General features: G+C 42.1%; 1 protein-coding gene across 1 annotated transcript in view; it reads left to right on the top strand.

The window, feature by feature from the left end:
- Positions 1-17,892, top strand: part of srrm4 (serine/arginine repetitive matrix 4) — a 62,092-nt gene that overhangs the window by 40,886 nt on the left and 3,314 nt on the right. Inside the window, exons 3-12 of the mRNA XM_068720910.1 lie at positions 6,919-7,005; positions 7,158-7,238; positions 7,328-7,354; positions 7,671-7,721; positions 9,858-9,941; positions 11,136-11,301; positions 14,969-15,291; positions 15,502-15,696; positions 16,884-16,985; positions 17,097-17,252. Coding sequence (XP_068577011.1) covers positions 6,919-7,005; positions 7,158-7,238; positions 7,328-7,354; positions 7,671-7,721; positions 9,858-9,941; positions 11,136-11,301; positions 14,969-15,291; positions 15,502-15,696; positions 16,884-16,985; positions 17,097-17,252 — 1,272 coding nt within the window. The remainder of the gene's footprint in view (positions 1-6,918; positions 7,006-7,157; positions 7,239-7,327; positions 7,355-7,670; positions 7,722-9,857; positions 9,942-11,135; positions 11,302-14,968; positions 15,292-15,501; positions 15,697-16,883; positions 16,986-17,096; positions 17,253-17,892) is intronic.

Below are 17,892 nucleotides of genomic sequence, written 5' to 3'. Positions count from 1 at the left end.
AAACAGTCTTATCAGGCCGGGCCCAGCGGAGAAATACAAACATGTAGTGAGGAATTCCACACGGTGTCATTCAGATCCTCTCTTTTCACCAGCACCTTGAGTCAAAAGTCTCCTTCACACACTGAGAATAGTTCTCGGGCTTTCGTATTCTGAGGGGGGGAATAGATTCAGGCAGATATTTTTTTTTTGTTGTTAAACTCAATTAATCTGACACCTTCAAAAGCCTTTTTGCAGTTTCGCAGCAGGGAAGCAGCCCGCGATATGTAAAACACGACTGAAGCCGCATCTGAGGTGCGAGAGAGGATCATAAACATGAATCACTTCTCTTTGGATGAACTTTACCCGGCGGCGGCGGCGGCGGCGGCGGCGGCGGCGGCGGCGGCGGCGGCGGCTTCTTCTCTTTGTTTTGTTTTTGAATTTGAACAGCGAGTGCTCGAGAACGCTCCGGCATGCGGGCTTCTGATAATCGTTCTGGATGGTGCGTGCAAGAAAAGACATCTGATCGAAAAATAAAGAGTTGTGATTCATTCAAAATGGCAGATTCAGCTACAGAATATAAGACAATATAATAATATAATAGAGGAACGTTTATTGACGCACAACATTCGCTCTTCTCATGATTTATAGATGAGGCCGATTGTGAATTAGGCTTTGATGATTTGTCATTTTCTAAAAGAAGTGGACCCTCCACAAAAAATAATTGGTATACACCAGAGGACTTAAATTACTCCAAATGGTGCTGAGATGTACAAAGTTGTTAGAGACAAGAAGTACTGAGGAATCAGAAAAGAAGAAGTGGACACAGCACTCATGTGTACTTCTAAGGAAGGAGATCAAGAGCACACCGCGATCGTATCTCGCCTCCTTATCAATGTAGCTACTAGATGTTGGGGAAAATTGTACTGCTCATTTCCCCTGAAGCTTCATATTATTTGATATAGAAGTGTATTCATTTCCTTTTGAATTTCAGCATAGGCCCTGTGCCCACCTGTAGTGCGCTGTAGGGAACCCTGTCTTTACCGTGAGCTTCGGACTTCGGTCTGGTGTATTTTCACGTATTAATCTCCTACAGAGCTCCTTCTAACACTGAGGCAGAAAGAGAAATCTCAGGGAGCTGCAGCGGTGTCGGCTGATGAAACACAATCCAGGAAGTCCAGCTTGAGCAACGCATCCACATTTCCGGGCCGCAACACGTTAATACATTTAATATGCAAACACGATCATCTTACAATAAAATGAAGAATTCATGATAGTTGGCTTTTAAGATGAGATTTAAAAGCAGAGACGTTATTAGCAGACAAAGAAGAGAAGGAACGTGGGAAGAAAATTGTGTTTGTGTTTATTCATCTCATCCGAGTAAAAAAAAAAAGTGTCTAATGAGGTGGAGTCATTTTAAAAAGTCTTTGTCTCAGTTACAAAGCCCAGCGAGTCGCTGCCCGAGAAAAAAAACTCTCCTCTGTTGAGAAAGACATTTGTTCTTTGGGTTGTTATCTTGCTAATTGGTCGACAGCGGCCCAATTTTCCAGAGCGAGCCATGTTAATTATAACATGAAACCAGAAGCCACTGACACCAGCTCCTTTCCAGAAGTAGTTTGCCGTTTCAGAAAGCTGATGTTACAAAAACCTGGTTCACTGTGACGCCGTCGGCACAGGCTGCTGATGTACTTTTTAATTTGCCGGGAATGTGTCACAATGACAAATGCCCGTTCACCAGAAATGTACGAAATCCAGCTGATCACGACTGTATTAAATAAAATTCAGTGCTCGACGCCCTGCAAGTGATGTGTTTATTAAAAAAACGACATATCCAGGATGTAGTTACGCGTATACATTTGTGCACGACTGCGGCTGGGGGAAGAAAAAAAAAAAGGCTGCATTCATATTGAGCATATTCTCATCAGATGTCCCCAAATCCCCCCCTTTTTTTTTTTTTTGTATTCTCTCATTGTTCTGCACAATCACCATTCCCAGTGTAGCCGGCAATTGACTGCTCTCTCATTCTCCCCTTTTCATTCTCTCCACCTCATCAAAAGAAACTGTTTCTGCTGGCAAGAAGAAGAAGAAAAAAAATAATGCAAATGCTTGCCTTGTGCTCTCTTTCTACAAGGCCAGAATGGTCGAGGTGTTAATGAGTGACAAAGCGCTCTCATTACCAGGAGAGGGTACTTGGGCTTGGTCGGTCTAATCAGCCCTAATGCATTTCAGTTCCTAATGCTCCCAAACTGCCGACTACACCAGGCAGGGCCATTTATTACAGCGAGACAGTCCTCTGCAGCCAATGAAACGGGCGCCTGGTCTCCAGAGCTCTGTGGTCCGCATACATCAAGCCGGAGTGCAGTTTGTCACCGTCTGGATCGGTTGTGATCACGCTCGCCTGTTAGCGTGACCTGCTGTTTGTGCGGCGCAAAAGCACATGTCCTTGGATTTTTTTTTTGGACGCGTGAGGCGAAATATTTGCCTCCAGTGAACATGAAGAGGGCTTAAAAGCGCGCCTGATTCAGCTACTATTTGTAGACATTTGGATGAATTGAGAGCTCTAAAGCTAAGCCTGCGTCTGTGCTATAAAAAATATCGTTTGGATATTGGTGATGCTATTCAGAAATTCTTCTTTAATGCTTTTTTTTTTTTTAATTCTCAGTAGAACAACTTATGGTGTATTTTTATGTAATTTTTTTTGTTCCAAAAATATTTGGCTTCCTCTCAAAAAAAAAAAATCTCAAAGAGGACTAATGATTTACACATTTTGAGGGGAAATTAACTTTTAAATGCATTTTTGAAGCCTCGCCCGTCATTCACACGCTGAAGCAGTAGTTGTATTTTAGTTTCCACGCCTGGTTTATATTCAAGTCTGGGTAACTGGTTAAAGAATTGGGAAGCCATTGAAATAAACAATCAGGTTTCTTTTTTTAATTAATTTGAAGCTCTTGTATGTTGTTCAGCGGAAAAGAAGCGACTTAATTCCACGAGGGAGTCCAAACGAACATGATTGTTTCTCACTCCTGCATGTCCTCTAATGAAGCTGAAGCTTCTTCACATTCTCCTTGTCTTTGAGTCACAGTGGCTGCAGATGTTTTCAGCGGGTTCATCAGTGTAAACGGGACATCAGACCGCTCTATCTTCATTTCTGTCTGGAGATTCACAAATCTCTGAGCCAATGAAGAGCCTTCAAACATTGGGAAGAGCCTCCAAGTGTGCCTGAGCCATAATGGAAAGAACATGGAGACAACTGTCAAAGACATCTCCGCAGCTTTTGACTGAAAATAGTTCTGCATGGAACAAATATTTTCAGTAGCTGCCGTTCATTTTTAAGATTCATATTTTAGTTCAATAAAAGATCAGAAAATAGTTCCCAGAGCCCATTGCGATGTCTTTATATTACTTCATTTGTCCGACCAGCTGTACAAAACATAAAGACGTAACATAAAGATATGAAAAAGCAGCAAATTATTACATTGGAAAAACCTGGAGCCTGTGGATATTTGGTGTTTTTGCTTGAAAAAATAGGCTTATGTTGTTCCTCCCAATGAGGTTTTGGAGAGATTTGATATGACGATCACGTCAATGGATCGGAGAGTGCACAATAACAGTGAAGTGGTGAATAGTTCGAAATATGACTTTTTACAACTGACATGTTGCTTTGATTGATTGATAAACCCAACGATAGCCGCCTTTAGTCGCCACAAAGGCAGCCTCTGTGATGACTGGAAATGGCTGAGTCAGCTTCAATTGTTAATTCATGACAAAAGATCATTGTGCGTGTCCTCATATATTTCTCAGCCTGTGAGGGAGTAAATGAGCATGTCGGGGCAATAAATGCACTGCGACATGTCTTTATGCCAGCTCCCTCCGCTTCTTTATTTACTACCTTACCTTTAGTGATGCAAGCACTCCGTCACTCCTACATGAAATTCACATCCGTTCTGGTTCAACCAACACCAGACAACCTTGACAGTTTTTTTCCGAATAAAGCTTAAGTTTGACCTCGTTATCAAACGCAAGGTGAGTTGCAGTCAGAAGCATCTTCTGGCACATTTCCTGTACTCTTTATCACCCAACATGCTCGCTCACTCCCACGTGTCTTTTTCTTCCTTTATGAAATTCCGCCGGCCCGCACTTGAAAGGCTCATTCAGTGAGGCTGCGGTGCTTCAAAGGCCCACGTCTCCTTTTTCCACATCAGTCATTACCAGAGAGAAAATGAAGTGGACCTCTGGACAGCAATCGAGTCATTCAACAGATGGAATTGAACAAGTTTCTTTTATTTGTTATTATGAATTCACACTTCAAGGAAAGAATGGGTGAAGGGATAATATTTCAGGCTAGCATGAGCGCGTGTGTCTGTGCCAAGGCCCCTAGGAAGAGCGCCGGGCAATTTGCTTAGTGGTCAAACAGTGGAATTACCTCTGGGTCCGTCACGTGATGCCATTAATAGACTGTCTCTGGGAAAGAGACGTTAGGTCCTAAAAGTTGTACACTAATAGCAGAATCCATTCTTATTTTCCTTCCTCCGTTGACGTGAGCAGCTGGAGGCGGGTTTAAAGGAAACGCTTGTGTCCTCGCTCGAACCCACGGATGCGGAAGCAGTTTGGAAGATCTGGGTAATTTTATAGCAATTTTTTGCTTCATGAATTCTGACTGTGGCAGAACCAAAGAATCCCGCACTCAGTGATCAATGATCGACTTTATTAACTGAAGAATGTTTTGGTATCAATGGTAAAATTAAAAATTAAAAAAGGTCTACGGTTCATTGAGTATAGTGAACGCTAACACTATAGGTGTTGTACTGTATACATTGTGTTTGAAAAAACAGAAAGGAAGGAACAAAGGATAAGGGACGATCCAATGTGCCGCAGAGTCAACAACCAATAGGAATGCAGATCACAGATTCAAAAAGAGAGCATAGAGCGCTGCAGGGATGCCGAATTTTTGTAGGCCAACCAAGAAGTTAGCATCGCCCTGGTTCGATCAACAAAAAGCCAATGGAATTTTTTGAATTGGATTTTGAGGCAAACACAAATTTATGATACTTACGTGTTTTGTTGAGCAAGATGACCTTCACGAATGAACACCAATTATTTTTTTATTTTTCAATGCAATCGGTAGAGATAAAACAGCTAACGTGAGGCTATAAACGTCAGTGCTAGTATACACGGGTCAGACTAGTTTTGTAGTTTCATTTTCGCCTCTTTAAGACACATAAAAGAAGGGTATCTACTGACGGATTATATGTCTTAGAACAAGTGAGAATCTCTTGTGTTAACCACAGAACTTATTTCAGGCATCTTACCAAAAAATTCATTGACTTGAGCAAAAATGCTGAGTCATTTCTGGGTTTTAGGATTCATTCCCTGACATAATTACAGAAGCTATCTGTGCTATCTCCCCCTGGCGTGAGGCCATGTTGTCATCCGGCCCGACTTCAGTGACGCTCAGTGGCGTGCGATCCGTTTTGTACTTTAAACCAGGCTCGATGGGATTTCATCCTCCTGTTGTGATGGGATCATCTCGTATGGGACATTTGGCTCAAAGATAATCTTGCTTGTGTGTGTTGCGAGAGGGAATCAGGATGCAGTTACGACCAGTTATGTGATGCCAGCGATGAGTCGTGTGGATTATTTTACCCCATCCATTCTGTTTTTTATTGGGAGAGTTGGCATAAAACACAGAGAAAACTGTAAGCGACACTTACACTTTGATATCACAAAATAAAAGTAGGTGAAGAACTTCTCACAAAACAAAATGATACAACAATGTCGCTGTTAATGCAGCTTTTAGGTGCTGTTTGCACTGCTTTAGGTGGTCGCTGTAATTTGAACTTCAGCGTAGCCTCTTCTGACGGATGACTTCTCTGAGCGTGTTCATCTCATACTGATCATGCTGTATACACCGCAGCATAACCCATATCGACCCCTTGTTTTATATTCTACATTCTGTTTAGTTTTTGTTCATCACAATAGACTTTATTCCTTTTCGACATCTGGTTAGATGCTGAACTGCATTTCGTTATCACAGTATGTTCACTCTGTGCCATGACAATAACGTTGAATGTAATCTATTCACATCTCATGATAGAAGGGCGGCTCACCTAAATCGTGTGTAGCCATGCAGGTGTGTTTTTTTCTAAGGTATCCTTCTCCAAGATTTCTGCATCCATTTCAAAACAGTGGAGGTGAATGGAATATATTATGCGGCGCTCACCGCAATGAAAAGTGACATTTGAAAATGATAAAACACACTGTCATCTATTTTCTTAGGGACTATTTCTTCAGTTCCAGTGAAGGCATTTTTCAATTCTTTCAGCACCACCATTGAAAGTCAACATTGTCAAAAAAAGTTCAGATAACTTTAATGACAACATTTTTGCTTGTTTTTTTTTGTTTTTTTACGTCCAATGCCGATGTTTATAAAATTCTCACTTTCTACCAAATCTGCACATGGCAACTGCAATGTGCTTAAGCTCAGGGAAAGGTTGTTGTTCATAAAAAGACTTTAATTGTAAATTGTTGATTACATTGTGAACCACCAACCTGACTTCCACAACCTCACTCAATGCTTCACATGAAGGGGCACAACACACTGCCTTGGTACTGATCGCTGGCTTTGGACGTAAATTATGGACTGCAGAATTGTCCAATATGGACGTAATTCTTAGGGATACTGGGCTGATAGGGTGGAGGCAGAAATGTCAGATACCCCAACACTGGGCAAATAAAACTAGAATCTCCATGGCTGGATAATACAAGAGGAAAGCTTTTTTTTTTTTTTTTTTTGGGACACCCACACTGTAAATTAAATTCCAAAAGCGCAGATGATATATTGGGATTCATAAGTCGTAACTCTTGCTGCAGAGATTTCACATTTCACATCCTGTCACTGGAATGAATGCTAAAGTGCCCCCTCTGCTCTGTCTCTGCTCACAGCCCCTCCTCTGATGAGGAACTCTCCCCTCGGCCCAAGGGGAAGAAGAAGAAGAAGAGAAAGTCTGAACGGAAGAGGAAAAGGAAAAGGTCAGTCCCCCCAAAAAAACGAGATGACTCTGCAGCGAGGTGTATCGCCGGACGCCTTTGTCATGTTTCCTGAAATAAATAAGCCGAGAGAGGTGTACAGGAGGACGCTCGGCACTCTCTAGAGTTCATGTTTGTTTGTCCTCCGCCTTCAGGTCTCCTTCCTACAGCCTGTCGCCACTGCGGAAGAAGAAAAAGAAGAAGAAGAAGAGCTCCAAGAAAAGCAAGCGGCATAGGTAGCTCTCGCTTACTACGACAATATTGGCACAGCGGCGTGACGTTTGTTATTAGGTGATTAAAATCATGGTTTCTGCTTCTGTTCCAGGTATACCTCCAAAAAGTCAAAACACAGGTATGTGTGCAGTACGATGATTGCAAGATGCTGTGCATCATTTTAGCATGCCTTGTGTTTTCATGTGTGTGTGTGTGTGTAATTTCTAAAGGTTAAAGTATTTAATTAAAAGAGCTAACTTTAAAGGCGAACAGTCCTCACCTGGGTACATGTCTGTCATAAATGTGGCATTTGAAAAGCATTTAGCGCCTGCTTTCTGTAAGATATCCAACCTCAAAGACAATTCCCTTTATGTGTCAGTAAGAAGTCATTGTGTGCGCAGCCTTTGTCCGTCTTAAAATGCCTCGCTCATCATTCTATTCTTTCACCCCACCAGCTCTTCAAGTTTCAAACACAAGAGGAAATATGAGCGCAAGCACAAAAAAAGGTCAGTCCGTGCTTGTTGCGGTAGAATCAATGTACTCTCCAAACCCTACACAACTTTTCTTTACCCCACGCCTCCACCTCCTCTCCCCCCCCCCCCCCCCCCCCCCCCTCCCCTCCCCCTCCATGGTAAGCCCGTCTCCACCCTTTACAGCACACCGGCCGCTGAGGAAGAAAGAGAGAGCGTCCTCCAAAGTGCTCTCATGTAGGGGGCACGATGGAGGAATACAGAAACGTGCAGGCTTTTATTTTTTTTCCGAGCAAAGCGAAGGAAATAAAAACCCTCGTGGAAGAGGGAAAACAGATTGAAAGCTTGAGCTGCAAACAGAGGAGAGGAAGAAGAAAAAAAAAGGGGGTGACGGAGGTTAAGAGAAACCAATTTCATGCTGTGATCTCGCAACATGTTATAATTCGACTTTGGATGAGCGGCCCGTTGTTTGTAAGCACGGAGCCGAGTTCAGCGGCTGCTTACTTCAACAGAAACCGCTGCTTTCCAGCTCACTTCAACCCGCTCCTCTCTGCCCTTTTGTGGTCTTCGTGCCTTCGCTGTTCCTTTATCCTCTCGCTCTGACGCGCTCTGCTATTTTTCAAACACGGGTCATATACATATCAGAGAAAACAAGATCCAAACATTTGGCAATGCCAACAAGTTCACATTTGTGCTCTACAGGGCTGCAACTAGAGATCATTTACATGTTTTGATGAATCTATCAAGTCGTCATAGAGCCGCGTTCTGGAGGCATAGATTAATTGGTTGAAGGATAATTCTAGTTTATTACATCTTGTGTGCATCTTATTTTCTGTTTGCTGATCAAATCCATAATTGTCGACATTTTATTCGCAGCAGTTTTTTCATTGGGTATATCCAGGGCATCAGATTTAATCACTCCGGCTCTGGTGGGCAATTGTTTCTCCGAACTGGGGAAAAAAACGTCAGTGAGCACAACCCCAGATCAGTTTGAACCGATTTGAAATGATTTAATTGCTGAGGTTTGGAAAAAGCGGTTTCCATTGGGGAAAAAGACAGGTTTTAAACTTTATAAAATAGCAAACAGGAAATGCAGCGAGTCCACGTTGGGGAATGAATGACGCACCACAACTAACTAGGACGTAAACCTGGGACATAGTGGGTCGTGATTGTCGCCTTGAACTCTGGACCACGAGGGCCTTATTAGTCAAATTGTCAGTTGTACACATCTGCAGTTTACAGACTGACTTCCTGGTTCATCTTGGACCTACTGTACTTTGTGCAGTTGTAGACAAACACATTATTATATTATTATTATTATTACAGAGGGTACTCTCATTCAGTTTTGCAGCCTGTCTGATCGTCTGACTGCTTGTGTTTGTTGGTTTGTTGACCTTTGTTGTACCAGTGTTGCTGTGTTCCCCGATCTCAGCAATTTATTTCGTGAATTTAGGTTATATGTTGGTAAAAGAAAAAAAATCCTGGAAATCTAAGGTTACTTAGATCTAACTAACTTGAGCAATTTTCCTTTGCAGTCCATCAAAACTCCCCAAAACAGATAACATTGCCATCTGAAAGAGCCCAGTTCTGTTCAAGATCATATTAAGGTTCAAATGGTAATTTATGGACGAGAGTATTTTGAACAGGCGACTCTCGTTACGTTATCGAACACACCCCCAAGTCACACCACGTGGTTGCACATGCAGGTCGGATGACATTTCATATCTTTCTTCCCAACTTATTTTAAAATGGATAAATAATAATGCAAAGGTTTAAGATTTGTGATTCAGCGCAGGATCAGCTTTTCAAATTTGCGTTGGGCGATGTTGAGAGAGTCAAACCAATGAATCAGACTTCCACAGAGAGGAACATATTAGTGTATGGCTGTCTGTCATCAGCTAGATCATCAGTGAGAATGACCTGGAAAAGAATCTCTAGAAAAGAGTGGGAACCCTGAAAAAAACACAGATTATAGCCATGACCAAAAAAAGCTGCAGACTGAAGCCGAAGCTTAAAAATATGTGCAATGGTGTAAAGATAGAAGCTGGAATTTATACTCGGTAAATTACATAATTAACTAACTATACAAATAATACTTCCTGTCAATTGATTCATCATAGTGCTCTCAGCTCCTTATCCACTCGTGTCCTCTCTCCTCATCTCCTCCTTCAGTTCTCGGACTCACTCTCGGCGGAGGCGACGCTATCGGAGGTCAGAGTCGGACAGTTCATCTTACCAATCTCCCGCAGAGGACAGGTAGGGTCCCGTCCCTCCCGTCCCTCCCCCTCCTCCCCCCCCGGTTTCTACTCCCTCAGTTTGTCTTATCAGCTCGAGGTGTCTGCCGAGTTCCTGGTCTCACCACAGCGATGACTGATAAGGCAGAGGTGACTTCCTGATCTCAGGCACGACCGGCCCTTATCACAGCTTCACAGAAAGTGGCCCCATATTCACTCCACAGATCGATGCACTCAATTCTAATAACGTATTGCAAAAAATTTTTGAAAGTTGAAGGATGTTGGTTTTTCACAGGTTTTCATGGATTGTACTGAACACCTGACAGCATGATGATCTCGAGTAGCTTCGACTGGTCTTAATTAAACCTTAGATAATCACTGATCGCCCCTGAATGCAAAATGTTGCATTCGGAGTGAGAATCCTTAAGAGCTCAATTAGTGAACTCTGACTCATGTAGAGTTGTTCCAATAATGATACCAGTATCAAGAAAGCCTCCGATACAGCCGAAAATACTGGATTGTGTATCGGGGGGGAGTACGCGAGTCTATGCAACGATCTGATATCAAGTTCTAATTTAACTTATCAGCTCATACGCTACACAGCAACAACACGAGTCACTCGCCGTCCGATTCGTACATCTGGCCGGATCAGCACTGCACATGCGCAAACTAGTTATTCACACCCGAGGTTAAACGCTCAACGAATCCGTGTTGAAATCGACAGGAGGAGAGTAGCTAGTTAACGTTAGCTGTTAGCAGCCGGTGGGCAGCGCAGCCCTGCTTGGCGGAATGACGGCGCTAACGGCTAACGCTAACGGAGGTTGCATTGAGGGACATTATGATGCATTTTCCATTTTTTTGCAACCAGGTGGCTGACAGAATTGTTTTTAGGGAGCCCATAAAACGCTGATGGACGCATTATTCTATACATTACATTGTGCAAACAACATTTACTTCATAATGAAAACTTTAAGTGGAGGAATTCGCAATTGAAATGAAGATGTGTTGAGCTTTAAACTACACTTTTATACATCTGAAAATCAGCTGATCCAAACATTTCTTTTTAGTTTTTCGGTTACAGGTTACGATACAGATATTTCACTGACATGAAATATGCATATGTGCTACTTTTTGTCCCACTCACTGAGGTGCAGTATTGCAACTGAACAGAAGCATTTATGTCACGAGAACTAAATCCATCCATGTTTTCCTACAGACACCATCTGCATAAATCTGTGAGGCATCAGGCATTCGGAGACCTGGCAGCTGTAGTAGAAGAACCCAACGGAGTGCTTGACCACACGGACATGAAATGGAGACCTGCAACCAAATCAGTGTGTAAAACGGCTCCAAAATATCGCTCCATCCTCTCAACCGCTACCGTAAGTACACTTTAGGACTCTTAACGTTGCTGCTGCTGGTTCAGTTTGATTTCCCAGTCATGGTCACGTGAAACAGCTTATCGTCAGTCAATATCAAATGCCCACAGTGAGGCAGCTGGGTTTGGAACCTTTTTTTTTTCCCAGCTCATTAGTCAAATTACAATTACACATCCTGGTATCTTTTTCATCAAAAGACAGTATTTTTTTGAAAATGAATTGTCTTAACCCATTTAGCTGTTCGCTAAAGAATACATATTTACAAAATCCCAAAACTATTCATGGCCTGACTCTGAGCTCGTTTTATGCATTCTTTATTTTGCAGTTATGTTGTTGATTCTTGATTTTCTGTTTTTAAAACCAACACCGTACAACAGCACCAACGATACAGATGGAAAAATGAAACATTCTCTATATTATAGCAATGTGAATATAGTGTTTTAAAAGCTCATTTTTCCTCCTGTTGAGAAACAAAATGACAAATTCAGATGAAAATGAACAATACATATTTTATTTTCAAGCGCTATTTCTCACTAGATATTTATGTTCCTTCATTAAAGGTATGTTTGTTCCGTGATGTTGTTAATGAATATTCAGTGCCAATATTTTTGATTCATTATTTCAATAAACTGTGAATTGCGTGGTCAAGATTAGGAAAATAAAACACTTGGTAACAGCTTTATTTGTTTACCTTTTAAAATATGTTCATGTAGATTTGTAGTTGACTGCTACAGGGTGCAATAAAGCCTCTAGTTTAGGTTAAGATCTGTCTGTGGTTAGATCTGTGGCGTGGGGTCAGGGTTAGGAAGTGCACAGGAAGTGAAGCACTTGTTCGTTGTCTAAGGCCGTGGTCACACTTTTTCAATGCGACTTTTTTGTTTGTGCGAGACCCGCCTGATCGGATAGTGATCGGAGAAATTTCGTGGTCAAAGGAGCAGCTTTAAAATGGTGGATAAACATTTAAATTCCTGTGAATTCTTCACAATAAAAGCCCCCCTTATTTCCTTCCTCCCTGCAGTATTGGTAGACTTGTTTTATTAAAGAATAACCGCTAACAAAGCTCCACTGATCCACTGTTAAACACATTTAACACAGGATCTTCTACTAGTTCTTCACAACAAAAGTCCTCCGTTAATTTGTTATTAAAAAGCCTTTATTTTGAAGCAGCAAAATCAGGAAATTTGGGATTTTCATTAGCATGATGGAGAGTTTGAGAAATGATCCGCCAACATGCTGTTCACACCTCACTGAGATCTGAACTCAGTGCGAACCTCGGCAGGTGGTCCGGCTGATCGGATCCCAAAGTCCCGTTAAAAGGACGAGTGTAACCACGGCCTGCGGTCATCAAACATGTGGCACGCTGCGCCGCAGTCAGAACACGGAGCTTCAAGGTGAGGGACGTGTCACGCTGCTTCCTGTACCGTCCTCATTTAATAGCTGTTAGGGATGAAGAATGATCCCTTAGAGTGATTATGGATTTTTGGAATTATTAGCATTTTTTTGCCACCTTGGACCGAAAAATTAACCCCAACAGTGAAGCAGCTCAGAACATCTTTGTAAATGGAAAAACTAGAATGAATTAACTTTCTTAGACTGATCTTATGAAACCCTTATGGTGAAATCAGTGAAAAGGACTCAGAGACTCTTGTCTCTGTTGTCCTGAGAATATGTTTTTTTATATTAAAGTGTGTCTTCATACTGTCTTTCAGGAGCCAGAAGTGGGACAAAAATACAAAAATATGTCCTTTTCCCCTCCCGCCCTTCTCGGTCCCCTCTGGTCATAGTCTTATGTTAAACTTCCAGCTGACGGTTTCAGTTGTTCAGATTGCAGATGTGACCCGCAGCTGAAATGAAACCAACAGAAAACAAACTGTAATTGACGGCTTCTAGCTGTTTATTGCAGGTTGATTCTGCTTTTCGTTTTCTTTCTTCTTCTTTTTTTAAGTAATGTTCTCCCAAATAGCCTCATAAATACAGCAATGTCCTTAAACTCATTGTCTCATGCTTATTGGAGCATGCGATATATTTAATTTCTCTCCAGCAATCATTAAATTATGCTAATTGCACAGAGAAATGTTTTTAATCACACACCACAGGGTTTTAATTGAAATTCAATAAATGAATCCATATATCGAGTCATGCCTGGCATTCAGTATCCTCGTCTTTCAGCAGGACTCCACAGTTAGTTGCTGAGGGGTAGCTTACTGGATCACAATTATTCAGTGGTGTTTGCATTTATTCATGGGTTTTGGTTTGGTGATGCAGAATGATCTTTGCTTAATATTTCTTTCCCAAAAAAAAAAAAAGCAATCCATAAAGGGAAAGGTAGGTATGACCGTAAAGCAAAGACCTTCAAACATATGAGTATTAACATGAATGTGGTTGATTATCAAACATGTCAACCTTTCTTGTAAATATACGTGATGAATTGGTGAATTTCTTTATGTGGTGGAAGCATAAGCAACGTTGTGGCAACAGAAACTCACAGGAACCATTTGAAATGTTTATCTGAAGGCAGCCTTGTCAGTGACATTGAAGAATGTCCCTGATTAAAATAGTTTTTTTACTTTTGGGTGCGATGCGAGTGGTAGGAGACGAACAAAGACTGAATTCCCCTCAGGGTCGGTCTTCAGACTAGACGATGGGAAACCTTGAGGAGGACAGACTGGGTAAACCTCTCGTAGTCAAGAAATATATGAGAGATCATCATTTTACAAGATTATTGAACTATTAAGCAGAGGCAGTATCTGTGGACGTCTGCAGTAGAACAGCTTCCTGGTTCCAGTGTGCAGTAGTTGTACTCGCATACAAGCACACTTTTAAAGCATTCTGGGACTCTTTTGCTCCTGAAAAACTCCAGAACAATGCACCATTAAGGAAAGAAAAAGGAACATGCCAATATAAATCTAACTGGCTCTGGGTTTGAAGAGAGGGTTATTGTCTTTTTCTTGCAATTTACGACTCTAATGATGCACTTATGTTGCCCGCTCTTCCCTTTTTCTTACACCTTACCTACTTAAGGAGGAAATCTTGATTGGTAAGTCGATGCTATCCGCAGATTTAGGGCTTATACTTGTAGGTCGGTGCAGGCAAATGATTTACTTCTTACAGGAGAAAGAGCACAGTCATCTGTCCCATTCTGAGGGCTTTCTTAGTTAGACTGATGGGATCTCTCTTTGTCTGCAATCCTTTTCATTTCTACATAATACCCATTTTGTGATGTTTGTTCGATGTTCTTTAAATGAGGCTTTTCAATGGGGGCTATTGTTTACTCTTTTTCTCTTCACTCGAGTTAGAGCCGGTAGATCTTTCCACGTTTTTTTTTCTTTCTTCTCTGCTCTTTTGTTCTTCCTTTCATATAATTGTTTTAGTTTAGACTGACTTTATCTCAATTTGTTTCTTCTTGATTTCTTTGACTTAAGTTGAGTTCAGACTTTCTTTTGGGGTTAATCGCATGCTTTCAAATTTGCATGACGTCTTTATCTTTCAAAGTTTTCTGTCCCGAGGGGAAAAAAAGCAAAAAAAAAAAAAAAAAAAAATCCTTCTCTGTGTTTTCAAGGGAATATGTGCCTATTGTGCTAGAGTATTCACAGTGCATCAAAGCAGATAGCAGGTTTCATGTATCGACACACGTTTGGTTTTAAGCTGCAGCCTATTTGTCTGTTTGCAGATTATTTCGTCAGAACCTGGAAGAGAGATTTTGCACGGAAAAGGGTCTCAGCATTTATCTGGCCGGGCCGAAGTTCCGCACGATTACGATTCGGGGAATGACACATCTTCGCCGCCGTCGAGCAAAACCGGTGTTTTTCAGGCGAGTGTCACTGACAACAAGAGGAACCTCTGTAAACGTCTGGCCTCGCCAGAGAAGCTGAAGTTCACTGACAGAGACAATGCCTCTGATTCAGGAAACTCCGTGACCAGCTACGCTTCCCTGTGCAAACCGTATGTGGAGGACGGCTTGTCTGCAACCCTTTTCAGTGGAAACGGCAAGAGGTAATGTTGTGTTCATACTAAATAATCCATCTGAATGAATGCTTTCCAGGAAAATTGCGAGCTGTTTATCTTCTGTTTCCACGCTCTGTTTCCTCTTTTTTGAAATATTAATCTTATGAGTGAGAACGAGGGAGGGCATTTCTTAAAAAAGGACGCAGGTTGCAGCCTGGGCTTTATCACTCAAAGCAGTGAAACGTGTTTTCGTTGCAGTGGGCAGATAACCTTGGGGTGTCGGGTGGAGGTTGTGAGATCTCCAAAGACTTCCAGCTGTTCCCAGAGGATGAGAAAGTCGTCTGGGAGGCGACTGAAAACGCGCTCATCCAGCAGCAGGAGCAGGAGCAGATCCTCTGGGAGCTCCAGATACTCCGGCCGCTACTCTCGAAGCCTGTCGCTGTCATCCTGCAGGTGGCTTAACTTCTTCTATTACATCACTAATATCCAATAATACCCAAGTTATACTGAGAACTTTTCCACTTTTTTAAATTTGCACATAAAAAAGTCACTTTGGTCCGGTCTGAAATATCTCAACAACTGTCAAATGTGTTGCCATGAAGTGTGGTAAAGATATCCATTGAGTAACAAAGCGTATAAATAGCACATAGACATCGTAAGGACCGCGTGTCATGATAACGCATTTCAGGCTCTTTGCTTGTGTCTTGAAACGGCAGCAGCAGCTTTAGGCAACAAAACCACTTCAAAAAAACTTCACGGTTGGGCTTAAAATAAGTACATAAACTAAGTAAATCTACGATGAGTTCCGAAAACACGTCACAAACAGAATAAATAGGTAAGCTAAGTAAAACGCAAACAACGTAACATAAGCATGGAAAACACGTGACAAACATCACTAACTTTAAAATAAGTAGTCTCTCTCACTTTTTATACTACGCCACTTATACCGAGCGTGGCATATTCACACCTGTGCGTTTACATTGCAGTCAGTACAGACTACATGTAAATTAATAAGCGAGAATGTCTTAGCTTAGCTTAGCGAGAATGTCTTAGCTTAGCGCGTTAGCATGCTTGACCTGATGATGTTACGTCGTCAGGTCAAGCATGCTAACGCGCTAAGCTAAGATGGTGAACAACCACATATCTGCAGAACATCAGCTTGTTAGCATTGTCACATGTGAGCATGTTGCCTTGTTAGCATTTAGCTACATACAGCTAAGTACAGCCTCACAGAGCCGCTAGCACGTCTGTGGTCTCGTAGTCTCGGTTGAACAGCTTTACATGGAGATACCTGCTGCTTGTGTTCGTGCATCGCAGTAAAAAACACTCGTGTGCTGCCGCTAAATACATTAGAAAGACAAAAAGTATGAAATAAAAGCAGCAGGCGTGTCGGGGCGTAATCATAACGTCCCCATTTCCAGTCGAGATAAGACACAAAGTCATTCATTAACAAAAACACAAATGCTATCATGATATATTTGCAAAAGGAAGTTGATGGAAAGACGCACTGGTTCATATTTAACTTTGCAGAAATTCCAGGAATTTGCATAGAAATGCGTGCAACACTTTGTGGAATCGTAGCTACTGGTGCTTTTTGCTCGATTGCGGGGGCTAATTGTCTTCTTTTTTCTCGCTGCCAGCTCGTACTCACGCTCACCGAGTTATTCGGCTGATCCGAGGCGACGAGGCAGCGTGGCCAGCCTGAGCTCCAGAGGAAGCTACTCCAGACACAGCGCTGACAGGTGAACTCAACGAAACGTTTCAGCTGCGTGGCGACTCCTCATCAGGAGTGTACGGGAACAAATACACGTTTACAGTGTTAAATGTTCTCTTTGTTTTGTCTGCTTTCCCAGACTACGCGACAGAAAGAGAACACATAGCTCCAGAGGGACAGATGTGAAGCATGCACATAAGGTTAGTGGGAAGAGACAAAGACGAAAATCCTACTCGCCAATGAAGAAACGGAGGAGAGACTCACCAAGCCATCTGGAAGCACGGCGAATCACAAGGTAGCTTTTCCCAGCCGGGTTATTTTCTGCTATAAATATACATTATTATGCCTAAAGGAAGCAAATATGTGCCGCTGGTCCCGCCCTCAGACCCCCTCAGTGGGACAAGTCCCCAACCTGAAATCTCTCTCATCGTGTTGATGAGCTGCGTACCTTGAAATGGCATTTAGCCAAAAGGATGAGATAACCGTCAGCTCTGAAGCCACCACAGGTGCTAAAGGAACAGATGGTGGAACAGAGGCGATCCGAAATATGAAAAAAATAAATTGAACGGAGCTTGTCTGCCACACAGTTAGCTTTACTTTTCTTTTGTTTCATACTGCTCTTTCACAGTAGCATTTGAAATATGCACAATAAAACACACGAAGAGGCTAAAAATATCAGATTTTATGTAGTTATTGCTCTAGTAATTATTTCACACTCTGCAGTTCCCCTCGGCTCTTCAGAGCATTTCAGTGTGACGCTTGGCCAGTGGCCCTACGCTTCAGGCGATGGCGCTCTAGGTAGCCCTCTGGTGTCACGTTTGAACGTGTCAATGATGGCGTGTGTTGGTCAGTTTCAGCTCATTACATGCTTATTGTCTTTTCAAAATAACCTTCAAACATACGTTCACTTAGATTTTAGGTTTACTTGCGCACCA

This window comes from Cebidichthys violaceus, unplaced genomic scaffold (genome assembly GCF_023349555.1).
Source record: "Cebidichthys violaceus isolate CVI_PGR_0920_01 unplaced genomic scaffold, fCebVio1.0.p SCAF_26, whole genome shotgun sequence".
Lineage (NCBI taxonomy): Eukaryota > Metazoa > Chordata > Actinopteri > Perciformes > Stichaeidae > Cebidichthys > Cebidichthys violaceus.
Note: the sequence above shows the minus strand (reverse complement) of the source record. Positions and strands in the feature narration are given on the sequence as shown.